Source organism: Calypte anna, chromosome 14, assembly GCF_003957555.1.
Source record: "Calypte anna isolate BGI_N300 chromosome 14, bCalAnn1_v1.p, whole genome shotgun sequence".
Lineage (NCBI taxonomy): Eukaryota > Metazoa > Chordata > Aves > Apodiformes > Trochilidae > Calypte > Calypte anna.
In genome coordinates, this window is record NC_044260.1 from 6,932,257 (window position 1) to 6,958,317 (window position 26,061).

The window sequence follows — 26,061 nt, forward strand, 5'->3', positions numbered from 1 at the left end:
TTGCTTTTTAATTACACAGCACAACTTTATTACTATCATTTATGTAAAAATGATCAGAAACTGGGGTGGGGAAAGAAGGTTTTGTTCTACCTTGCAGTAAGTTTGGTAACAGCGGCAAGAATTCTTGATATAAGAGATCATGACTGCCTCCTCCAATAGATCTGAACAGTGCTCTGAGCAGCAGGAAATAGTTATAGGGCTCTTTGGCAGTCTGTGCAAGTTCCATAGAGCTGTTCACAATCTTGTGCAAATGTGGCTACAAAAAAAAAAGTAAAGCTTGAAGATTAATAAAATACCAGATTTGTCATTATTGTACTGTACAAGAGCTTAGAATGAGCAAGTTTCTTAAACCAAAACCTTCAGCTATTCCAAACACCCTGATCCCAGGCTAGTTTTATACCACTGTTGAAGAGTTTAGTTAAAAAGTTAATCTATATTTGAACAGTATCAAGAATCCAGAGCATTCTTTCATTAATGAAACCCTGCTTTTGTATTAGCAGAATTATGAAGTCTGCTTGCTGCTCCAAGCATTACTTTTATTAAAACAAGAAACCTCCTGCAACTCTGACACATTGAAAAATATTTGCACCACCAAACCAATGGATGTGAAGCAGAAATCAGAAGTGTCAGAATGACAAGAAACAATAATCCACAGTATCCATTTACTCCTGATCTAACTTCATCACTATTCTTAATTTTTATGAATGCTGAAATTTCACATTGAAAGCAAACTTCTGCACATGACAAATTGGTTATGGAATTAGTGGCCTTCCTAGAGCACAAGACAAACAGTTAGCAGGAATCATTTAAAGTAATTGATAAATACAAGGGTTCTCACAGGGACAAACAGTGACACAATTCTGGATTTTAACATCTAAAAGCTTTCTACATTGCTATGCAAATGCTGCAAATAGCCATCATCATTCAATTTAATTGTCTACCCAAGGCTCATGTCATCAATCCTGTGGAAAGAAAAAAAAAAATCACACATAACAGAAGCATGAAACTGTGAAGATAGTAAATCACAGTCTTTAAATTGGATCTCCAGCCTATAAACTCCAAATGACCTTGATTCTGATGACAAACAAGAAGAATTTAAGCAAGATTACATGAATATTGATTTACATTACTTATGAATATTACTTCATATTGGTTTTATCTTTCAAAGAATTTGGAAAGTTAGTAGTCCCTACTCTGTTACAACCAGAAAACTGAATTAAACCTGTTATAAGAAATCACTAAGAACAGAAACAATTATCACAGTTAACTCTATCAGAAATTTTGTTTATTCTAAGGTAGGGGGAAGAGAAACAGATAGAATTAATGAAAGAAGGAGCAGCAGACAATTAATATCTTAATGTTTCTTCTGGATACAGGCAGCTGTTACTTTTGTGAGAAAAGCACATTCCTGCTTCAAGCTCAGTATTTTTAAACTCACTAGATAATGAGATTATCTCATCAGCATAAATAGATCCCTGGAATACACATACAATAAGTTGTTGAGAAAAAATATAACACTCCTTAATCCAGACTTTTCAAGAGCTCTAAAATATCTAACTTAAGACATATGCCACTGAATTACATGAATGAGCAAGATTCACCAAAACACAAAAAAGTGATTCCAGTCTAAGCAAAACTCAAGTTATTGTAGAAACACAGGGCAAAAGATATGCCAGATATGCATATCCTGACCATAAAGTCACACAGCTCTATTGCAATCCTAATCAGACCACAAGCACCTGCTAGTTATTTATACTCTGAATTAGAAATTACTTGATAATTTCCAATACAAAGCAAACATCCACAGAAACCATCACTTACAAATAGGGCAAGGTACTTAGCATTTGGAATAAACTGAGATGAAGCTCTAATAGTGGTTCAAATATGAAAGGACTATCAAACATCAGACAGCATGCAACTCTTCAGGTTCTTCAGACATCTGAAGAATGTCTTAAGATTCAAAACAGGGTTTTTTTATTTTTAACACAAATTACTTTTACCTTCAGCATTTGTTCATTTTCAGCTGCAAATAGTGAAACTGAGCCAAAGACTAACTTGAACAGCTTGAGATACAGATTGGAGAGTTCCACATTGGATCCCATTTCTGGCAGTCGATCCAGAAGATACTCTACCAAAATTGTTGCAAAGAGGGCAGAGGTAGTAGGGTTTGCCAGGAAGGAATTGGCAACAATCTATTAAAGGAAACCACAAAGTAGTTACTGTTGCTGTAATAAAAACACAGGAATAAATGCACTACCCATTTAAAGACCAATTTCTTTCCCCATCTCCACTATTACTCAAGTGATTCAAGTTGTCCTCAAGTTATATTCATGGTTGTTTTCCAATAAACATTCAAGTTTAATTTTACATGTATATTATAGGACTTGTCTTCTATAAAACAGTAGAATGTTAACACAAGAAACTGAACAGGACTAGCATGCAAGCTTTGAAGCAGCATCTACAATTCCACTTCAGCCTTGTGTACCTCAAGGCATGAGCTATTTTCTACATGCCACTTATTATCAATTGAAAAAAGTAAACAAAAACATAATACCTGCAGAGCATAGTTTTTAGATATTCTCTCCACCATGTAAGGAACAGTGGTTTGAAAGATTTCTTTAAAAGTTAGAGGGTTCATCATTGTGAATACACCAGCAAAATGCTCCAGGACTTCCTTTTCCTCTTTCATTCTCACTGTCTGACAGTTTGCTACTCGAACATATGTCTGTCCATTTCCTGCTATTTGGACCTACAGGAATTAAGAAAACATATTCTGGTTACAGAATCCAAGTAAATTTTTCTCCACTATTCCTAAAATACCTTTGAAAAAATCTGAGATTTTACAGGCTTCAAACACAACCCCCATACAATTAGAAGCTTGGTGTAAGAGCCAAGAGGGACAGTAAAAGTAAGAGTTTCTAGCACAGTTTTTAAAGTCAGAAGTGGAAAAAGTCAACAGCAGGAGATACCATACTGTGTTTGTAAAAGTTAATTAAATCCAAATCATGTACATTTGCATTTCATTAGTACTTTGTGTAATTACAGAAGATAACCATAGTCATGTAAATGCTTGAACTGATAGCTCAACTATGTCTTTGAAGAAAAGATGTAATCCACTACATGAAAGACAATTACTTTTAAGACTGGCCTGACTACACAGACACAGGCAATAACAGCTGTTAAAAAATAATTTATTCTTTGCAAGAAATAAGTACTATGGAATTGACAGTATTTCCCAAAAGCTGCAGCTCTGAAATTCAAGATTCAATAAAAACATACTACAAATGAAACTTGCCTTTTAGCTAACATGTAAATTAAAAAATATGTAATAAAAGATATAACACAGAGGAAAGTGCCATGCAGCCAGTTACATACCTGATAAATATCTAAAGCTTGCATTGCATATTTCACAAGTTTTATATAGATCTGAGTCTCTTTAGGTTGCAACTGTTTATTGGGAATGAATTGTGCTTCTGAAAGAAGATAAAGAATAAAACAGTAGTTAACCTTTAAAAATACTATTTACTTTCATGCTAGAGAGTTTTATTTGTAGAATGACAAAAGATAAATATAATTAAATAATATGCAATTTTACCACCAGGAGCTTTGCAGGATGTTATGCCCCATGTGATTGTCTTGACACCACAGACCAAAGTTTTCACTAAGCTTCGGCAATCTGTGACCTGAAATGTTTGTTTATCTTCCTTCTCTTTCTCCCCTTGTTTTTCAAACACAGGTACTGGTGCAGGGGCCACTGGAGTGGCTGGGGCAGGAGATGGAACAGGAACAGGCGCTGTGTTTGCTGCTGGGGGTACTCCTGGTAACGTGGCTTCAGCAGCCCCAAGTTCAGACTGTGGCTTGCATTTTTTAAAAATTACAGAAAGCTGGTATCTTGCTATTGTGTGAAATTTCAGAACAAAAACCTATGGCACAAACAGGATAGGCAAATGAAAGAGTAGGGAGGGGGAAGAAAAAATAAGTTTCTTCTTCAAAAATCATTTTAAATGTAATACTACTAAATATTTCAAGTCAGCATACAGAGATAATTCAAATTTACAACTAAGTATTTCTGAAGTCATTACAGAAAACATTAAGTGAATCAACAACATAGTCTGCTTGCTTATAACAAGTTCCAAAAGTTAAAATATTTACTGAAAACTAGTAAAACCATCAACTAAATCTGATCTAATTCTATTTAATTTAAAATTAAAGCTATCTGAATTATTTTTTTTTAAATACGACTTAATATTTCAGCCTATAAATCTTTACTATTAAGTATAGAAAGCTTGAATTTTTAGGATATTTATGTATATGTAATGTGTGCCAGATGTACACATTACAGGTTTAAGTTTCAGTTTTATGCAGCACATTAAATTTAGAAAGCAATAGTCAACCCTGTTGACTGTTTTCCTACTAGAAAGCTACTTCAATTTGAGAAATCTGGAATAAAGGATCCATTACAATGCATAACATCAAGATTTTTTATTTGTCCCATCACGTGTATTTCGTCTTCAGGATAAAAGCCCATGGCCAAATTACTGCTACTTTAAGAGAAAAAGGAGTTTAGGGTAATATCAAATAATCTGGAGATGACTAAAATGCCTAAATCTCTTCCCTGGTGCTTTCAGTCTGTCTGTGACAGAGAAGAGCCAAAGGTGGAGGGGATCCATTAAACTGAGAGTTCAGAGGTCCCAGTTCCCTTTGCAAAACAAGCTTCCTCAGCTTCCTCAGTCATCTCGAAGTGTTAACACCAGTTTGAGTTAGACTTCAAGACATCCCAAAACGAGACCATTCAACAAATATTTACTCTAGAAGTATTTACTTTACATTAGGCAACCTTCTTCCATTGATAACTTGGTTACAGGAAGCAGGTAGCATCTCACTTGTACTATACCAAGGATGCAGCTTTTTGAGTGCATCCCTGATTTTTAAACAAACAAAACAAAAGCTTCAAAAATTCCTCCACATAAAAAAGATCCTTGAAAAGTATTAGGAGGTCTTTGCAGATATTTTCACATTTTACAAATAGTACTGGGCTATGCCAACACCTTTAAGATAATCATCTTTCAGGTTTAAAAAAAACACAACCAACCACATAGCTTGAAAGCATGAAAACAAACAAAAAAAAAAAAAACAAAAAAACCCAAACACATCACATTCTTATATACTCTAAAGTGGGAGGAAAAAAAGATTGTAACTAAATTTTATAAGAATAATAAGATTTAAAAAATCAACAGTAAGTTAAGCTACACACAGCATCAAAGAAGTTCAGTTTTCAGCTTTGAAACAAGTCACTGAATGATTCAGCTGAGCTGGAAAAGTATCTCTGCTATACTTGAGATAGTATCCCAGTTGCATGGCATTTTGAAAAAGCTCTTCTCTAAAAGTATTAAACAAAATATGGTATGGATAGTGTTTCTACATATTCTCATTTCTGAAGAAAGAAGAAAGCAAAATGTGATTGGCAACATACTAAAAAAATAGGATAGTCAACTTATTATCAAATGTTTTAAAAAAACCAATACCTCCAGCATTCTCATAAGAATATCTCTACCATTTCCATTTTCCTGTTCACTTTTAGATCGGATACAGTCTACCAAATTTAGCAGGAGCTTGCAAGACATTGTCTGGATACTGCTTGGCAAGGATTCATCATCAATGTTCTTGGCAAATAACTGGACAGCAAGGGAGAGATCATTGAGTGGTAAATGCTGCCGGACATGGTGTACCAGGTCTGCCAGTGTGCTGTATGCAAGAGGTCTAGCAGTGAAAACAAGAGATGAAGAAAACACACTGAAGACATTTAAAACCATTGTTAATTGGACTTAACCAGTAATTATTGCCTGGAGCCATTCCCAATATTCTAAATCCAAATTTTCTATTTTGCTATGCAAAACCTGAGTTCACAAGGTTTCTCCAGTAACACAAGAGAATTATAACCTGCACAATCTAAACAAAGTTGGATTAATCTCTCCCACAACACTGATATCACCTCCCTGATCCTTCTTCCTCCAGTGCTAAATACCCCCAGCACACAGTTTGATACACATATAGTTAAGAGCAAATGAGCATGCTTTAGGTCACATGTTAAGCTGTGTTGGCAAGCTTTCAAAATTAATCACTGATGATTAACAATTTCAAAAGTAGTTTTTCTTTCAAAAAAAGTAGGTTTTTTTTCAAAAGTAGATTTTTAAAATAATTTCTTTTCAAATACAAACTTTAAGCATCCGGTAGAGCAAACACCTCTAAATCTGATAGATGTTGTCAATAAGGTACACTTGCTATTTAACAAGAAATAATTCTCCTAGTTCACATATTTTAATTTGGTCAGCAAATGCACATGCAAACAGTAGACTATTGAAAACAGAGTATTCTCCTCATTTATGTTTTTCAAGTGCAAATTAATAAATTCTAAGGTACTTATTGACAGAACCGTTGAAATCTCACTTAGATTTTGCACTAGACACAGGATTTACACAGTTTTGTGAAACACAAACAAACCACCAATTTGGTTGTGCTCTGCAGTTCAAAAAAATGAAATAGTTTTCATTCAGCCCTTAATTCCATTTTACCCTACACTCATGTTCCCATGCTGTGTCATCACTGTGCTAAACAGTCACTTTTCACAGCAGCAGAAATCCTCCCAACATTGGAATCTAATGAAATAAGTTCTTTTATGCAAGAATTTAGGACCTTATAAAGGCACACAGGCACTGTTGTAAATATTAATAAACCTTCAAAGGTTTATTAACCATGGCAGGCACTCAGATTCCAAAGTTTTTGTCATACCTCAATGTCTCTCGGGCAGTGTATCCTGAACCAATTAGTATAGATTCATCAAATAGCTTATCCATACATGGAATAAATTCTATAATTACAAACAAACAACAAAAAAAAATTCAAAATAAGATAGTTAAACATTAAACTGCTTAACTTAGGTATTTAAGTATTTAAGCAAAAATCAGAAAGTGAATTTATTATTAACCTGATTCCTGAAGCTTATAAAAGACAGTATCATTTACAATTAAACTTTCATTTAACCTCTTGCAATTACAACTCCACTGACACATGGCCCTTGAGTAACACTACAGGACAGAGTCAAAGTGATAATGACAAGAACAGTTACATCCAGAAATAAAAAAATTGCTTATATTACTTTCAGCTTTGCAGAACTTTATAAATGTAACAAGTGAGTTCCTGGAAAAGACAAAGTTTGGGCAACCATGTACAATACAACCCTGTTTTGTTTGGCTTCTTATGATACAAGCTCAGAACCTAAAGAGGAAGAGACACAACCTGGGGTGTGTCTATCTGTGTGGCAGATTTCAGTAGCAAAATAGAGTGACAAAGCATGACCAAAGAAGTATTTTCTTTTTAAATATAGAAATCACCAAGTGTATGGAATTGATTAGGTCACTGCATCTCATAGACAGATGAGGGAAAAGGCAGGAAGGATTACCTGCTCCCACCTCCAAATTGTGCAACAAGCTAAATCTTATTAACATTTTGCTTAACGTCAAATAAAGAGAAACAGACAGAAACCTTCATTCTCCACAGATTTCCAAACAATACTTAATATAAAAACCCAGCATTTTTTCAATTAAATATGTTTTTGCAAGCTAACAATACCTGTAAGACATCACCCTGCCCCATAATTGCTATTAGCAGAAGGAAAAGAGGACCTCACAATAAAGATGACAAGATTAGTTTCTATTTTTTTCAAATTACAGTTATCTCCAATTCCACCAAAGCAGAACATACCCACCAAACCTAGCGAATTCAGGCAGACAAAAAATGGCTTTCCTCTGCTTGAGGCAAATATTAGGAGCTGTGTCAACACATGGTATCAGGTTTTGATGGAACTACTTCCACTCAGGTTAAGAGATTAATATTTTTAAGTATTCATAAAACTGTAGATAAGATTGCAAATCAACATAAAAGTTTATCATCAAATGCTAATCACTTGCAAACACTGGGAAATGCCAGAAAAGTTCACTATGTCATCTTACACTGTGTCATGGTTTAACACTGGGCCTGCAATTAACCAAATGACAGACGCTGCCTATTAACCCCCCTGATTATTTTTAAGGAAAAAAAGAGCAGGCAACACAAAAATCACACCCTCTCCCAAAATAATCAGTGGTATGTAATAATCCCAACCAAATAATAAGCAATATGCCTCTTAAATACACATGAATAGCTGCAATCTTTCCAGTTTCAAAAGTACTACATACGGCTCCTCAAGTCTGTTGTCAGGATGTGCTTTGCAGCAATCAGCAGCTCCTTCCTCAGGTGTGCTGTTTCAGCTGGACAATTGGAGAGCAATTGCAACATTCCTTTTACCATTTGCTGAGAATATTTAGCCACTAATTCCTGAAACAAAAAAATAACATGAACATAATTACTATGAGATTCTGTTTGAAGGCTTTGCTTTACATTTATAAAACAACATTCAGCTAGAAGTCATTTATTTCTCTTTCAGAAGTCTGCCTGTAAAGCTAAACTACAACAGCTATTCCATAAATGTCTGGGGCAGGGAGAAAGGCACAGTTTTACTTTGCATTCACATGAGAACACTTCTGAGAGGATAACAGAGGACAGCCTTATCTACAGATTTGGTGCACAAATGTTCTTCTCTCCAAACCCTGATGCACCGCAGTCTTGCTCCTCCACTACCTGCCATAAACTCAGGGTCTGTTGCACTGAGAGTAACAAGTTAACAAAAATGCAACCTACCTGGTAAATTCTTATGATGTAAGCCAAAAAAGACAATGTTTTAATTTGAGCAGCAATAAAATCAGCGTAGAGTTCCTTGTTATAAAGTTTATGTTGCCTGAAATTAAATTGAAAAGTGGTTACAAATATGTTCCTTCTCTTTGATACCTTCATTCAGAAAATCCATGGCAGTTTCAAATTATGTCACCTTACAGTGAGGTTCTCACTTTGTAAGGAAATAAAGTTGTCATGGGAGAGTCCATTTTCAACAAGCTCTCTGCCATTCAAATTCCCAGCATCTTTTGCTCTAAGCAGGAATGCACAGCCCTGAGGCAGCCATTCAATTGCCAGTTTTCTATAGAAAGCCAATCTATTACATTAGCAATTAAATATTTGGCTCCCTTCCCCTAACTGGGGGCAGGTATTTTTCTTCCTCCTACAACTTGTCTGTCTCTCAAGCTTCAGCCACTTATTCAGATCATCTGGGAAGAAAGGGAAAGACAGAGATCTTGCTCCTGCTGCCCTGCTCAGCACTACTTGCTGCCCCTTAGAAGCATCTCTATCAGAAGCAGGAAAAGGAGCATAAACATCTGCAACATCACAAAGCTTCACCTCAGCTATACCTTGGCAGAGCAAAAATGTATCACTGGTGCTACAGCAGTGTTCATCACATCCTATCTGTGGTAATATGAATAGTGGAAATATTTGCCAATTATTTCACCTACAAAGGCTTGACAATTTTAAGTCAAATAATAACTGCTACTTTTGAGATTTTGAATCTAGTAAGACTAGAAGCAAAAATCACAGAATATAAGGTAAAAAATATCTTGGGCAATACTGAATGGCAGGTTTAAATAGTTTATCCAAAATATCATCAAAATATTGTTAAAATTCTCTTACCTTGCTTGGGTAGAGACCTGTATTATAATTGTGTTCATAATCAAGGGCACAAATTCAGCTACTACATTATGAATGTTCAGTTTGTAGAGCTAAAAAAAATAAAGTATTACTAGAGATATTTACAGGTTACACTAGCAGTTAACTTATTTCATAACTAACCAGAAAAAAATGGAAATTCAAGCAGCTTATTTTTAGATCCTATTTTAGTCCCAAAAAATCCATTACATTCATTTTTCCTAATACATTACTCAGATGAAGTTACACAAGCCATTCAGTAGTAAAAAGTATTTACATGCAAAACAGTGGACTATACTAACCTGATACATAAGAACAACAATAATAGGTAGCTCAGCCAAGACCTTCAGAGATAAAGACCCCCTGGGAATTATAGAATGCTGGAAGAAAGAATACATATTTTATAAACAGTTAAATTATTAACTCAAAAAAGCATTTGAAACACATTCTTAAAGAATCATTTTAATAGAACTATATTAAGCAACAATAGCATTTTAAAAGCACAAAACCACTGGGTATTACATTAAATAAAAATCCTGTAACTACAGCCACATAGAAAATATCTGATAAGTTTCAATCAGCTTCTACAAATGGATCTTGATAAGGAAAACAAGCAACTGGAAAGCTTCTCACCTTCACCCGCCCTTAAAATCTGGGGTATAACAACACAGCCTCACAGCTAAAAAGCAGCTGGAATACTCACTGTTCTTGTTTCACTGTCTTCTCTTTCAGGGTTTACTTTCACCACAATTGTTGTAATCATGCCAACCATTTCAGGAGTAGGAATGGTGTTCTCTGGAATCACCTGAGGATTCTCAAAATACCGATTCTACAAGCAAAGACGAGAAGAGAGGTACAATAATGGTAATAAACACTCAAAAGTAAAGAGTCAAAAGGCCATTTACCTCATAGAACTCCTCAATACAATCTTCTCTACTGCTTACTGCAGACAGTTTATACTTTTCTATACACAACACTTACACTGCAGCATCCACTAGAACTGGACACACATGCTGCCTACTTTCACTCCCACTACAGCAAAAATCAGAAAAGCAACCCCAGCCAAGGTGGTTCTTTTAGTGAAGAAAAACAGCCCAACAGATACTCTCTGTCAGTGGAGAAGAGCAGGCAATGGCCTCCACTGAGATCAAGCACACTGAAGAGCTTAATCTGCTGGAAAGTATCTCACTCTTCCCTCAAAAAAACACACTTGGCTCCATGGACACCACTGCAGTCAACTGACTAGTGCTTTATCAGATAATTTCACCTCAGTTTTCTCATACCCCTAACAGTGTGCTAGAAACAGAAAGTTTTCAAAAAACAAATCCAAATTATTCCATTTTTAGATGCATTTTTGTTAAGTATTTTTATTAAAACTACATTTACTTTGAATAACTAAACAGAAAAGTAATTATGTTGATATCCTTTAGAGATAAAATGAAAAACCAAAAACTAGTTCCCTGACTACACAACAAGAGTAAGTTAAGAAATAAAAAGCTTACCACTACTTTTGGAAGTTCCTTGTAAATCTGCTTCACAAAGTCCAAAAAATGATGGATCTAGGAAGGAAGAAATCAATTTACAATAAAGAGGGGGGAAAAAATTAAAAACCCCACAGTTTTAGAATCTCTGTATTAACAGCACAATTACATAAAATCTTCAGTCACAACTATATTTCTGTGATGCTTAAAAAAAACCTGAAAGCACTCTCCTATTTCCTTCTGTTATGCCAAAATTCAAATTGCACTTATAAAGAATCTGAGTACTTATTATCTCAACATGGTTTCAGTACAGGATTATTGGAACTAAATATTACATACCAACTAAATCTTTCCAGGAGAAAATCAAGGAAATAAAGCAACAGGATAAAAATGCAAAGTTTCAAATACTTCAAGAGACACAGGAGAGGAGAAACAATCCTATTATTCTTTTTCCAGGATTTTCCCTTCACAAACCCTTCTGTGGGAATTTTATTCTTTAGTCTAATTATATTGCCCATAGACACAGCAAGAACTACTAAGCTCTAGAAGGTTGTTTTCCCAGGAGTGCTAGCACTCTGCAATCCTCTTTTTAGAATCACTTTAAGACAAAAAAAAAAAAAAAAAAAAAAAAAAAAAAAAAAAATCACAAACAAAACAGTTATCACACCAGGTCACTAAAGGTTCCTTTCAGGTTCCTGCTAAAAGCACAGCAGGAAAAAAGAAAACACAAACCAATCTGCTTAAACACAGTAGCAATTCTGAAGAACATGGCACTACATTCTATACTATGTAACAAGATTTATGACCTACTTCTTGTGTGATTGCAGGTCGGAACTGTTTGTGTAATTCAATAATTATTCTTAAGCAAATCAGCACATTTTCTTCATTCTCCGTCTGAAAAAGAGAGAATTTTTGCTTAGCCTACTGCTGAATTCTTCCACTGCTCCGTAAGTACTTCAAAACCCCATAAAATCATACTCATCTCAGCAACCTACAAGTGCCCCATTAATATGAACTCGAGTGAGCAAGAAAAGCTGTAGGAAGATTCCACACTAGTGAAGCACAAAGAGAATTCCCAGCCACTCCTGTTCCTGAAGCACAGTTATTTAAAATCCTGCTCCCAGCAATTTGGAGATTGAAGAGGAAAAGCTTTTTGAAAATTAGAAACAGTTTTAAGGAAAAAAAAAAATACCTCAAGAAATCTAAACATCACAGACAGGATATTCTTGGTATGAAGACGAAGATGTTCATTTGTTGGTATTCTGTGAATTATTTCAAGCACCAACTTTCGGAGTTGCTGTCAAGAAACAAAAAAACAAATGGCATCTTACTTTTGTTAAGATGTTTATATACAAACATATCCTTCCTACTATGGCAATAAAGAAAATTTAAGAAATTTACAGACTTTTTTTCAGGAACTATTTAATGACATTGATTCAACTTTTGTCTTTCATTCCATAGTGAAGTGAGTAATTTGTAACAATCTGTTGTATTTCAGTAAGACAACCAATTATGTTGCACCTACTTCTTCCTCGTTCTACATAAAAGCAGAGATTTGCAAAGTTTGCAACTTCTTTGGAAACTGGACTTCTGGAATTGCACTCCAATGACAACAAAGTTTACACATAAATCAGTTCATTAAGTTAATCAAGTACTTCATGAAACAAGTACTCTGCTGCACACATTACAGAAAGGTAAGACATGCTCCATACAGTTTACCTGTGCTGGCTTCTCCTGCAGAAACTGAACTTCTCCATCCTGCAGAAATGTGAGAAATCTAGGGATGATATGTTCCAGGAAAGTAGAGTACTGAGGGGATGATGTCACATTCTAATTAAGGAAAAAAAACCCAACACAGATATAATTGACATTACACAGGTGATACTAAGTTACACTCAAAGCCACTCAAACATTTTCAGTGACTTTTTCATAGATTCAGTGGTTACTCATCTGGTGACACATTACAGAGCACTATTAGTGAAACAAACAAAGGTGAATGCAAATTTCTTTCTTTCCTCCAATCCTAACAGACTTGCTAAGAGGGGATACAGCTGGAACAGCTGATCCCAACTGAACACAGGGATATTCTGTACTATATAATGTCATGCTCAGCAATACAAAGCCAGGGGAAGATGCAGACTTTCAGAGTGATGGTGTTTGTCTTCCCAAGTAGCTGTTCTGCCCTGCTTTCCTAGAGATGGGTGAACAGCTGCCTACAATGAAGTAGAGAATTAATTCCTTGGTTTGGTTTGCTTGGATGCACCACTTTTGCTTTACCTATTAAACTGTTTTATCTCAACCCATGAGTTGTCTCACTTTGACATTTCCAATTCTCTTCCCCATCCTACAGAGAGGAAGTGGGAGAGAACAGCTGTGGGGTGCCCGTTGCTGGCTCGGGCAATACCACCAGGTCAACTTAAACAGATAGAAAAATCAACCAGAATATTTTTATATAGTCAATTATGGTAATATGAAGTTCTGCTCACCCCGTGTTCAGATAAATGCAGAAATCACAGACACCTCCTTACTCACTTCTATTCACTAAGCAAGGATAAAGCCTTTTAACTTTTAATAATACAGTTACACCAGCTCTAAAATTATTATTCCACTAGGTTGTGATATCCTGAACTAGACAAACAAACAAACAACCACACACAAAAAAAACCCATATTAAAAAAACACACACCAAAAACCCTGGATGGGAAATTCCACTGATAACTCAGAAACAAGGAAAACTGTCACAGCTTTCAAAATCCAGCATCTCCTAGATGTAACTCTGCATAAAGCTTACTTTAAAAACTCCAAGGACATTAAACAGAGCTAGAATGAGTGTTTATGTTTCTGTATCACATATAAAGCGAGATCATTTCAAATAAAGCAGACAGAAAACAAATATTTTTTAGTAGTAGCACTTTCTTTTAAATCACATGACAAAAAAAAAAAAAACAAAAAAAAAAACCATCGTAGTGATTCTAAGATCTTGAACTTATTCTACAAAACAGTAAGTTCTTCATCATCTCAGAACAGACACAACTAGATATTCAACTAAATCATAATAATGCCTAACACAGAATTGGCTTAACTTGTGTTTTGCTTTTTTTTTGCTGCTTATTTTAACTTGATGGGTCATTACTATGCAAAAGTACTGGAGCCACCTTCATGCCTCATGTAAGATTCTGTATCCTAGAACTCATCCCTCACTCCTGTCCTCTGAAAGTACTCAGAAGAATCAGAGGGGCCTCTGCTTCATGAGAGCACAATACAAATGTGAACTTAAGAAAGCTTTAAATACAGAGATTTCACATCATTCAATAAAATTGGAGTTCTATACAATCTATTCCTTCACATTTATTTAAATGTTTTAATAAAGATTAGGGAGCAAAAAGGCTTTCTAACTCCTAATACTGTAATTCTTGAATAACCCAGCTATTTCCTAAATTCAAACCTAAAAACAACTTTGTATAACAATATCAGCAGTAAGTTATGAGATATCAATATAATATTTTAACCACGTAACAACAGAAATCAAACCAACATACATTAAGCACAAGAATGCCATTTCAGAAGGTTGGGGGGTTTGTTGTTTGGGGGCTTTTTAATTTACCTCAAAATTCTCACTGACTTCTTGCATCATTTTCAGTTTGGTTTCATCAGCTGAAAATGGAAATTCAAACAAAACAAATTTAATATAAAACTGCATGATGAAGGAAGAAACCAGGCTCACTGACCTAAGAAGCAATCAGATCTTATCAGTTTAGCTATCACTGCCCAGTTTTAAGGGACACACTCCTCACAACCAACCATCACACAATGCACACACACCACTCACTCACTCTGGCTCAAGTAAGTGTTACTCATCACTTTGCTTCTTCAAAGTCAAAACTCAAAGGAAATTTCAAGTAAAATCAACATGTTTGTGAAACTCTGCTGAAGAAGTGTAACTTCCGACGGAAACAAAGTATCTTACGTGTATTGACATCCGTAAGAGCAGCCACAAACTGCAGGTATTTTTTCATCAGAGTGGTTTGATCCACCACAGTGGGCCCTTGTGCTGTAACGAATGCCATCTTGGAGGAAGGATCAGCTTTCAGTACATAAAATCAAGACCAACACAACTACAACAACAACAACAAAAAAAATACAAAAACACTTTTTCAAAGTTAGTTTCTATGGATGGTTAACAGCAGTTGTTACATCAGCCACATTCATTCTCTTGACACATTAATGCAGGCACACATTTTCCAGAAAACAGATCTGTCACATTTACTCAGGGTTACAAATATAACTCCCAGCAGGTCCATGCTGTGGTATCACACTTGTATCTACAAGTGGTTTCTGGGCTCATCACACCACCCCGTTCACATCCACGCGTTCCGGCTGGTTCCGTTCCTCCCAGAGGCATCAGCAGGCTCAGGGATGCTCCTGTGGCCCCACACCTGTTATCTGACCCGGCAGCATCCCAAACTTACAGACCTTTGGACACACCCCGGCGGGACTGGCTGCCAGAAGCAGTCCTGCTGCCTTTCTCGCTTGTAAAAAAACCTGACATCAAATTCAGCTTGAGAGGCCGGCGACCTCTCTCCTCACCTCGGTTTTCCTGTCAGCTCTCCCGCACACCACACTTCAGCCGAGCCGTCCTTCAGGGCGCCCACCAGACCCGCAAACACCCCGACCGGCTCCCTCAGGGCCAAGGTGCTGCCCGCAGCCCCCCCTTTACCTTCCCCGCCGCAGGGATGGCCGCCGCCGGGTCTCTCCCCGCTGCCAGGGCAGCATCACGCCGACCCCATCCCCGCCGAGGTGCGCGCCCTGTGAACACGGTACCCGTGAACGGCCGCAGCAAATCTTCCCGCCGCCCCCCCGCTCTTCGCCGGTTCCCATCCGCGGCCCGAGGCCTCCGAGCGCCGTGCTGGCGGGGCTCGGGCTCCGGCCCCTTCCTGCTCCCCGCCGCACACCGGTTCCGCCCCACAGACTGCGCCGCGCCAGGCCTCGCCTCCCGCCGCTTCGCTTCAACCCCGCTCTGGCGCCCAGGCCCCGGTCGCACCGAGAGGCTTCGGTCACAGCCCCCAGCACTCCTCACCCCGCAGGTCCCCGGGCTCGGCCGGCCTCAGCCCCCCCAACTCCCTCCTTTGTTGCTCCCGGAGGCCGGCGGCAGCGCATGGGCGCAACGGAAGCGCCCGAGCCCAGTTCCGGCCGCCTCCTCCCGCTGCCCGCCTCCCGCGCATCTCCCCGGGCGGGGGAGGGCGCTGAGGCCCACGGCACCTCCCGGCTCCTCACCGCGTCCCTGTGGATTTCGCCCCAGCGGGAACGGGGTTTGCCAGCTGCCGCGGGGCCGCGCTGCCGGAGGCGAGGACATCCGGACCCGTCCCTCCCTCAGCCCCGGCTTCTCCGTTAACGCAGCGGCTACCGGGCGCGAAGCCGGTAACAGCGGGCGAGGAGTTACCCCGTGCACATGCGGCCGCTACAGTCCGCCCGGCAGACCCGGAGCCCTCCCGCCGGGACCGTGCTCCGCCAGCGCAGCCGCGACCCGGAGATGCCCCTGGGGGAAGCGGCGGCAGAATCGGTTCGGCCGCGCCGGGGAACCAGGAGCAAAGGCGGCAAGAGGGGGGCTGGTCCGTAAAGCAAACAAAAAACCGTGCATCCAAGAGGAAGTCAATACAGTAAATACTTCAAATAACCCAAACTCCGCATTGCGTTTGTGGGAGCCGCTTTCCTGGCTTTCTCCAGAAGCTCTCGGTGCCCACTCGCGGTTACAGACCCCTTGGGAGCAGCCGCCGGGCTGGGCGAGCGGGGAACCGCAGCCCCACCGCGCCCTCACACCGGCACAGCCCGACAAACGCTGCATCTTTGCCCTGGCACCCACCAAACAAAATCACAAACACTTTCCCCAAACGCTCCCTCTCTCAGAGCTGCTCCCACCCTCTCTGCAGATGAGCAGCATTTTTTTTTTTTTTTTTTTTTTTGGGGGGGGGTGGGTGTGGGATTTGTTTTTTAAATATACCCCGGTGTTTTTGCAGCAGCCGCTTGTCAACATTAACCCGCGGGACCTTCCCCCGGCAGAGGTTGGGCGCTGCCGCGGGGGAGCGTCCCGGGGGCGCGGACCGAGATGCCGCAGTACCGCCGGCAGCCTTGGGGGCAGCGCCCGGACCCAGAGCGACGAGACCCGGACCCGGCCCGGCTGTGACTGTCCCCGGCTCTCGCCGCCCCAAGCATGCTGCGGCTGGTCTGCCTGGTGCTGCTGCTGCTGCTGCAGAGCCGCTCCGCCCCGGCGGCAGGTAAGGCGCCGGTCTGCGCTGCCATCGCCTCAGGGGAGCGGGAGGTGGGGTGAAGGCGGCGGCGGCGACGGCGACGGGGAGAGGGGGGAAGCGCTCTGGCGGGAGCTGCTTCACTTGTGGGGCGGTGGTGGTTCCCTACCCGGGCTTGCTAGCCGTGGCCAGGGATGGAGACAGCTCCGGGCGCTCTCTCGCCAGCCCGGACTTCATTCCCAGGCGCTGCGACCTTGGTGCTTGCAGCGAACCGGGGCATCTTTACTCTTTCAAATCCAAAATCTGTACTTCTGTTTCTTCCTTGCTTCACAAGGCACCTGGGCAGGCTCTGTCCCTTGCTTTGGTAGCCTCGCTGAGCTGAATTCTGCAAAGAGAGGTCGGAAATGTAGAAGAAATCCCTGAACTGGATGAAATTCCTTGCTCTGCCGGTGACTCACTGGGTGACCTTGAGTTAGCCACTTTATCTTCAACTGCTGCAGCTTGGGCTTCAGGATGGCCCTGGTTTGTAAAGCACCGTGATAACCTCCAAGGAGAAGTGCTAGATAAGTGTGAGGTAGCTAGTTATTTTTTCCACCAAGTTCTGCTGAAACAAAGCAGAGGGCAGCGTGAATCTTCTAGAGATCAGAAACCTGTCTGTGCCAGATTTCATCACAACATAAGCATTTCACTATTAAATAAAAAACTTGAACTCAAGACCAGTCCCTTTTTTGTGAAATGGGAACAATGGAATCCTTCCTCTGACAGTGATGTTACAGTTCTTTCTCACACTCCTTTCACATCCAGATTTGCTCATCACCTCTGATCAATGGAATAAAACATGAGCACCAAGCACATGCTTTGTGTTCTCCTTTCACCCCATCCCAAGCTGATGGGTGTAGGGAAGGCAGTGCAGGGGTAGGGAAGGCAGTACAGGGGTTAGCTGACCCCAGTGCTCCCTCCACATTACAGGTCATGGATGAATGAGAAATGTGATTTCTGAAGGTCCGTGTAAGTGGTCTGGTGGCTGCTGAAAGAGAAAAGGGAAGTTACCAGCATGAGAACCCCCCAGAGCTCTGCTTCTCTGCCCACCACTGGCCCATAACCTCTGGGCAACTTGTTCCAGAGTTTCACCACCCTCATTGTAAAAAATCACCTCCCTCAGCCTGCGGGACACACTTCTTTTGGTGCACCCCAGATGGCTTTCTGGGCTGTGAGCACACATTTCCAGCTCATATCCAGCTTTTCATCCTCCAGTACTCCCAAGTCCTTCTCCACAGAGCTGCTTTCAGTTCCTTCATCCCTCAGCCTCTATTGATAATAGAGGTTGCCCTAAACCAAGTGCAGGACTTTGTACCTGGCCTTGTTGCATGAGGTCCACATGGATCCACTTCTTGAGCTTGTCCAGGTCCCTCCCTTTGCATGGTGACTAATCTGCCACAAGGGTATAGTACAGGTTTTCTCTGCATTGGGATTTTTGGTCCTTTCCTGGAAAAGGAAGTCAATGATAGACCATAGAGAAAAACTGGTATTGAAGTTTTTCTGTTCAGTTAGAAGGAAGTGGAAGAGTCTCGTGGGTCAACAGAGCTGACAGAAGGATCTACTTCTAAAAGTTTGAAAGTTCATTTTTAAGATGGAGATTAGAGCTGAGCTTGATTTTCTCTAAGTAGCTGACCGTTTAGTGACATGTTGGATTGTTACTGATGCTGAAACTAAGACCAGCATCCAGCTCAGCCTACAAAACCTCCTCAAAGGTTTTGTGATGTTCTAGTCTGAACGTCTGTTCTACTATTAGCATTTCTAGGATGTAATCTAACATTTTGTTTAATGCTATTTGTTTGAACTCATATACATGCATTTGCTTCTGCTTCAGGTTTTTAAACATTATTTTTAAAAAAAATAAATGTTGAAGTCTTAGCTGTCATTGTGGGTCCCATACCTACAACTGGCAATTTAATGTGTAAATAAATAAAATTTTAAAATACTATACATTAAGCTTTGGTTATTTGGTTGTGTTTTTTTTTCTTCTGATTTTCACAGAGGAATACAGCCTGGAGATAACCAACAATGGCCCCATCACAACAGGAGCTCAAGCCACTATTTATGCCAGTCTAGGTGTGAAGAATAAGAGTGTCACCTCAAACTTCTATCAGTTTAGTTGGATTTATGCTCCTTTGATTCTGATAGAGAAATCTGAGCAGCAGTTTAACTCCATGATTAATGTGACTGGTGAATTTCCTGGGACTTTTCCCATCTCTGTCTGGGTGACTCACAGGAACTGTTGGTTATGTCGGCCCCTTGCTAGAAATGAGACCAAGCTTCAGCTTACAGGTAATACAGCTTTACAGCTCCTGTGCCTTCAGGAATTCCATGCAGATCAGAATGCTTGCTGCCTTTGCTAGCATCAGAAAATGAAGGCAGACTTCTGAATATTCAAACAGAGTCTGCTTTGTGGAGGCTTTTGATTGAAGATGGTTTTAGACAGGCATTTCAGCCAGAGTGTGGTCTGTCTTTATCTAGAAGCAAGTGTGAGTCTGCCCTTGTTTCCCTGCCTCTGTCACTTAAAGAAACTGAGCTAGAAGCCAGATACCTCAGTAGCTGCAATGTATAGCACGTTATCCATAGCAGTCAAATTTTCATTTCTGAGGAAGCAGCTTAAACTAAAAACCAAACAATCAAACAATCAATCAATCAAAAAAACACCACCAAAAAAAACCCAAAACCAAACTCCACAAAACCAAAACACACCCAGCAACTTAAGAATCCCATAAAATAAACAAACAAATACTCAGATGTGAAGGGTGTATATACTGGTTTCATTCTGAATTCCTTGATTTAGATACTTGACGTTAATCCCATTTCTTTTTAAATCAATAGTAAAAATCAATACTGACCTCAACCAATGTAGGATTATTTCTCCTAGTTCTCTTAGAAGATTTAACATGACCCATTGTATAACCCTTAATAAGTAATTTAATCTCTCTGTTTCACTAATATATATAACAACACAGGTATAAAATACACTTAGCCACATAGAGTAGGACACAGAAAGGCCTATACAGTATATTTTAAATCATGTTTTTTTATACTCACACAGAACGTGCTGTGAAAGTGATACATGTTGTCATTCTTTCCCCACTGTATTATTCTGCAGAATTTATCACAGGAAATCTTACCATTGCCCAGATAGAAGACAGATTTATCACACGTGGTTCTAGCTCCTCCATGGGCACCATGACCCGGATTTCTTTCTGTCTTCATGACCCAAGTCATTACTTCAAGTCAGCATCATTTGTCTACAACTGGAATTTTGGAGATGGGTAAGTATGGTTACTTCCTTTACTCTAGTGAGTACTCAAGGTGGCTCTGATTCTGACTCTCTGATAACCATTTAGAGAAAAATCCTCATTAAATTGTAGGATGAAGCATACACCTTGTCAGCTGGTACATTCTGAGCATGTCAACCAAGTGAATTATGAAAACTCTAGAAAATTAGCCACGAACACTCATAAAAAGGTGATGTTCTAAAGACCTAAATTTCTTGTTCAAATGTATGCTTAGGTGTATTACTGTGTGTGTGCAATGAGCCAAACTGAACTGAATGAACTGGAAAGGTAATCTTTGATTCAGTTAGCTTATAGTCCATCTATTATAAAGGTAGTTTTCATATTTACTGACTATTCCTATTCCATTTTGTGAATGCTTTTATCACTATCTTTTGTTTCCCTGATAAAAACTGCATAAACGTATTCTGGGTATTGTCCTGATTGTAGTTTTATTGGCAATGCCACAGACATTAATCCTCATTGATTTGCACATAAAATAGGATTAGAATCACAGGCTGTAGTGTTTTCTGTAAAGAAAATACATTCAAGCTTGCTCCTTTCAAAATAAAAAATATCAAAGTTGTTGGTAAAAGACAATTCTGATTCTAAGCCTCTTCATGTTACACACAGAGTTTCTCAGATCACCAAGGAACCCTACGTCTACTACAACTGCTCTCCCATGGGGAACCGCACAGTGCACCTGAAAGTTGTAGCTGAATGGGAACAAGTTGGAAGCATTGCACATGAAAGAGAAACAGTGCAGAAAACTGGTGATTTTACCACTGCTCTGGAACTTTTAGGTAACTATACAACATTTTGCCCACTCAAAACAGAACCTGCTATATAAAGAGACAATCTAGCTTTAATGTGATAATATGCTGATACAACTTCAGCCTTGTTTCACATGCAAGAAAAGAGGTCAATGTTATTAAATTAAGAGTTCCCACTGCAAAATGGACTTTGTGCTGCTCTAGAGCAGAAAAAAATGGGAGGAAAATATATCAACTTTTCTGTTTCTTTTTCATTTACCAAAAGTTTAACTGTCTTTTGTAAAACTCTCACATAAACACTTAAAACTTACTGTAAAATCTTTCCCATAAGTTAGGAAGAATTTTTTTGTTTAGTTTGTACCCCTAAAAAAGAAAGAATAAATCTATTATATACTAAAAAAAAAATCACAAAACATTCTGAAAACTTAACTCTATTAGTAGGATTCCCTTTTGGGTGTAGGCAAGTACTATTATTTGTGTGACTGATGGAACTAAAATCTTCAAGTCTATGTAAACAAACCTTCACTGGAAAACCAGTTAGTTTCAACTTTATATGTGAAGTGTGGCCTGTTTTTGTCCCTCCTCTCAGATGCTGTTAGAGGTATTAATGTAGTGGGCTCCAGAGAGACTCATGTAATGGAAAACTTGAGTTTATCTCTTCATATTAATGGCACGTAAGTAGCAAACACTTCTTCCCCTGCAAAGCATTGTTTATTAAAGTGTTTTTCCCCACTGTTTCCTCAAAAGTCAGCTGAACCCCACAGAACTCTTTCTTATTACAAAAAGAAATTACATTTAAACAAAATACTGTTGAGTATTGCTGTTTCCTTATTCAAAATACCATGAACTCTAAGAGCCTGAAAGAGCATCTTATCAGAAAAGTAGAATCTTCCTTTGTAAAGCAAATATTACTTTTACATCTTTGTTAAAAAAATAAGAAGAGAACTAGTCAGAAAGATAGCTGAAATAATTAAATTTTAAAACCTTCTTTTGAATTTCTCTCCACCAATTTCCCCACCACTAAATTCAGCTGTAAACTGAAGACAGGATGTCCTGTTCAATAGCAACCATCCTTGACATGGGAATAGGGGGTCTGAGAGATAATTTTGGCAAAGTTAACATGGCCACATTAAGACAACAGGCAGACTCCAAACAGTAAGGATTAGAGGAATGCAGGACAGCCATGAGCACGTTGATTCTAGCACAAGATTTCCCAAGCTGCTTTACTTAGAACACATGAACACATTTTTTGGTATGGCAGAAGCATTTTAAATGCCATTGAAACACTCAGGAAAGCTCTTCCACCATGAAAATTCCATTCTTTTCTTTTCTTCTCTTTTCTTTTTTATTTTCTTCTCTTTTCTCTTCTCTATTCTTTTCCTTTTCTCTTTTCTTTTCTCTATTCTTTTTTATTTTCTTCTCTTTTCTCTATTCTTTTTATTTTTTCTTTTCTTTATTCTTTTTTATTTTCTTCTCTCTCTTCTCTTCTCTTCTCTTCTCTTCTCTTCTCTTCTCTTCTCTTCTCTTCTCTTCTCTTCTCTTCTCTTCTCTTCTCTTCTCTTCTCTTCTCTTCTCTTCTCTTCTCTTCTCTTCTCTTCTCTTCTCTATTCTTTTCCTTTTTCCTTCCCTTCCCTTTCTTTCTCTTTCCCTTTTCTTTTCCTTTTTTCATTTTTTCTCCTGTTACTTCAGCCCACCGCTGGCGTTATGCTGGCTGATCAAGTCCGAGTGCATTCCACTTGAAAGTGACAAATGCCATCTGGTGGTGATTAATGGCTCCTGCTACAACCTCAGCCAGACCTTCAGTGCCGCGGGGCAGTACTGCCTCAGTGTGCGGGTGGAGAGCGGGGTGAGCATGCTGCAGACCTACCATGAAATCAAAGTGTGGCCAACAGGTAAGAAGCGCAGGAAGGTTCCCTCCTGCCAGGTGATCGACACTCTCATGGATGTCAGGGACCATTTCCAGCCTACAGATGAAGTTCTGGTATAGGTCCCAGGAAGCCCAGGAAGCAGGAATACAAAGGACAGCCTATAACTGCAACTGCTCTGAACTTCTTGTGTTCTGCTGAACCCTGAGTCTCAGGAGTGTCTTGAAGCCCATGAGTTTCCTGGGAAGACTGAGTTACTTAAATTACATATTTTTCAGTGTAAATAGTCTGGCTCCTTTAGTGAGAGAGGACTAGTAGGTAAACATGCATTGTAATACCCCTTTAACTGAGCAGTCTCTGTTTTTATTTTTGCTTAGTTTAGTTATGGTTTTTTTCAAGGATAGATTCTTCTAGGCCTGCCAGGGGGTGGCAGTTTTTAGTCTGTTAAAGGAAAACCGAGGTAAAAAAGGAAAGACCTTAACAAACTCACAAACCCTCATTTCCACTTCTGGGATTTCAGAAAGACCTGAAATTATCTGGGCTGAAAGATTTATTCCATGTTACATAAATGCCCTTTGTTCTAAAAATATGAGAAGTTCTCCTAAAACAATTGTTCCTCACTCGGTTCTCTTCTCAGTGTATTGTATCATTCCAGGAACCCTGCCTTGTGCTCTTTCCTAGGGATCCACCCAGCTCTCTTTGTCCTGCTCTGCATCACTCTGGTTTCAGCGATGTTAGGACTGGTTCTGTACACGACCTTTCGGAGTAACACACAACAGAAAGATCTCGTGGAGGTATTCAGTTACTTTAACTCTGAGCTAGGGCAGTAATTAGATGCCTGTCATCCATGTCCCTTCTTTAATCCCCAGGCAGAGGGGGAGGGAGCATTTCTCTGGTATGTCTGATCTGTTCCATAGAAAAAACAGGAACAATGTGGGCAAACACTTGAAGCAACAGACACACTTCTGTCCAGGTTTGGAGAACTGTGACTACAATTCAAGTTGCCAGGGATATCACTGGCAATTTGTTAATATTCCCAGGCAGGGGCGTACATTAAAGTATCCCTTCCAGAGGATCCCCAGAGTGGCTCCATGAACAAAGCAAGGGGTGGTGAGAGAGGATACAGGACAATAAAAAAGGATTGGTATGTTACCTGACGTGGCATTAGATTGTCACCCGACCCTGGTATCACCTGACCTTTATCTCCCCAACTCCCATGTGTGGTGTAGCTTTCACTGCTACTTTATCTTATCTGTAACAAGCATGAGCTCCTAAGTAAAAGGAACTTTTATACCCTTCTGGAAAATATCTAATACAATTTACATCATATCACAATATGAAACATATACCTCTAGAGAGACTTCCTGTGAGCCAGGTATAAATCAGAAATCTATTTGAAGTTGGTAGCTGACTGAATGAAACTGGTTCAAGACCAACTGACCCAAAGTATTCTTGCTAGGCTCATTTGAGCCAATAGGACCCAAATTAAAATTTATCTTTTTGATGTTTCTTTTCCAGGTAGCTGACTTTGACTTTTCTCCACTGTCTGACAAAAACCTGTCTTATCATTCAGAGTCACGCTGCAGCCAAATATGTTGCAGATCATGTTGTCTTTGGTCATCTCAAGAAGCTGCCAGGGAGAGCCATGAACTTCTACATTCTTTTTACAAGCCAGTCAAAACGTACACAATGTGAAGAACACAATTGCACTTTGGTTACACTGTCAACTTATTCACTTATGATGAGTTACAAGCCCAGTGCTGCATGAATGGTTTGGTTTTGCCAATGCAATGAGGTTACCACTTTAAGGCCAGCACTTTAGTGTTTGATTCTCTGAACCACAAAAAAGCAAGTCCTGAAACACAGTAGAAGTAGGTTTGTATTTTTTAAATTATATGGGTGTATACATTTACAGCTGTAAATGCAACATTTTATTCTTCTGAAAAATTGTTTTATGTGCAGGTTTGCTAAATCACTACCTCTTGTAATTTCTCTGTTCCTTCTGCTGTCTATTTCAAAGAAGAAAATGCTTCAGACGAAGGTACATCTCCTGTGTTACCACAATACTGCCAGAAACGGAAGTCACCTAAAATGTTGTTGGTTGTGTTTGTTCTAAATAGGAACTGACTTGCCCAGGCTGAGAAAGGCCTAGGGGATTCCAACAAACCAGATTACCTCATTATGTTGCCTTTTTTCCTCCTGTCTTAAAAGACCCCTTTTTAAAGCTACCCAGTTTCTGTGGGACTGTAGTGCTGGTGACCTCCTCATGGTGAAGTAGGTGCTACCAGCAGTTTGGTGGGATTACAGCAAGTGCTGTAGAAGACTCCACATGTCCACCACTTCAGGAAGCAGTACACATACTACTCTAAATCTGCTCGTGGGGCCTTTTTTTTTTCCAGGCTGTTCGTTCTTTTCTCTTATATTACTACCCAGTTGGTCACCAAAGCTCCTCTGATAAAAAAATGCAACAACCAGGAGCTCAGAGCTGCTCAACAAAACATATTAAATTCAAATGATCGAGGCTGTACAACCTCTGGGCCTGTTGCAGACTATGTTTTACTAACAGCTTCCAGCTCACCCAGGTTTCTGCCCCCCTAGAGACTTTTACACAGAAGTGCCTTTGTGCCCATTTCTTTTTTTGAATGTGACCTTCCCCACCTTTGATTTAAAGCACATGGGGATGGCCTTGGGGGTTTTCAAATATATCATCATTTCTCAAATACACTGATAGGGAGATATTTGTCTGCATG

At 39.5% G+C, this 26,061-nt stretch overlaps 2 protein-coding genes across 2 annotated transcripts in view; one reads left to right on the forward strand and one right to left on the reverse strand.

Moving 5' to 3' along the window:
* The window catches only part of TRRAP (transformation/transcription domain associated protein), an 85,661-nt gene extending 69,714 nt beyond the window's left edge, over positions 1-15,947 (reverse strand). The window contains 19 exon segments of the mRNA XM_030459744.1: positions 91-256; positions 2,001-2,192; positions 2,555-2,749; positions 3,376-3,473; positions 3,596-3,923; positions 5,526-5,760; positions 6,790-6,868; positions 8,235-8,373; positions 8,737-8,833; positions 9,616-9,704; positions 9,933-10,010; positions 10,334-10,459; positions 11,133-11,189; positions 11,922-12,005; positions 12,304-12,408; positions 12,831-12,941; positions 14,716-14,765; positions 15,079-15,226; positions 15,829-15,947. Of these exon segments, the coding sequence (XP_030315604.1) occupies positions 91-256; positions 2,001-2,192; positions 2,555-2,749; positions 3,376-3,473; positions 3,596-3,923; positions 5,526-5,760; positions 6,790-6,868; positions 8,235-8,373; positions 8,737-8,833; positions 9,616-9,704; positions 9,933-10,010; positions 10,334-10,459; positions 11,133-11,189; positions 11,922-12,005; positions 12,304-12,408; positions 12,831-12,941; positions 14,716-14,765; positions 15,079-15,178 (2,329 nt within the window). The 5' untranslated portion in view covers positions 15,179-15,226; positions 15,829-15,947.
* Positions 15,948-17,273: 1,326 nt separating this feature from the next.
* On the forward strand, positions 17,274-25,006 carry TMEM130 (transmembrane protein 130). Its single transcript, XM_030459919.1, has 8 exons — positions 17,274-17,383; positions 19,391-19,681; positions 20,505-20,670; positions 21,307-21,476; positions 22,036-22,120; positions 23,136-23,338; positions 23,993-24,105; positions 24,830-25,006. Exons 1-8 carry the CDS (start codon positions 17,320-17,322, stop codon positions 25,004-25,006), a joined length of 1,269 nt encoding a protein of 422 aa, XP_030315779.1. The 5' UTR covers positions 17,274-17,319.
* The last annotated feature ends 1,055 nt before the right edge of the window (positions 25,007-26,061 follow it).

What these genes read in the sequence shown, in the direction of transcription:
- TMEM130 (XM_030459919.1), top strand. Translation starts at nt 17,320, where the DNA reads ATGCTGCGGCTGGTCTGCCTGGTGCTGCTGCTGCTGCTGCAGAGCCGC. An exon ending in GACCAAGCTTCAGCTTACAG is followed by an intron (nt 19,682 to 20,504) that starts GTAATACAGCTT and finishes ATTATTCTGCAG; the next exon opens with AATTTATCACAGGAAATCTT. An exon ending in AATCAAAGTGTGGCCAACAG is followed by an intron (nt 23,339 to 23,992) that starts GTAAGAAGCGCA and finishes GCTCTTTCCTAG; the next exon opens with GGATCCACCCAGCTCTCTTT.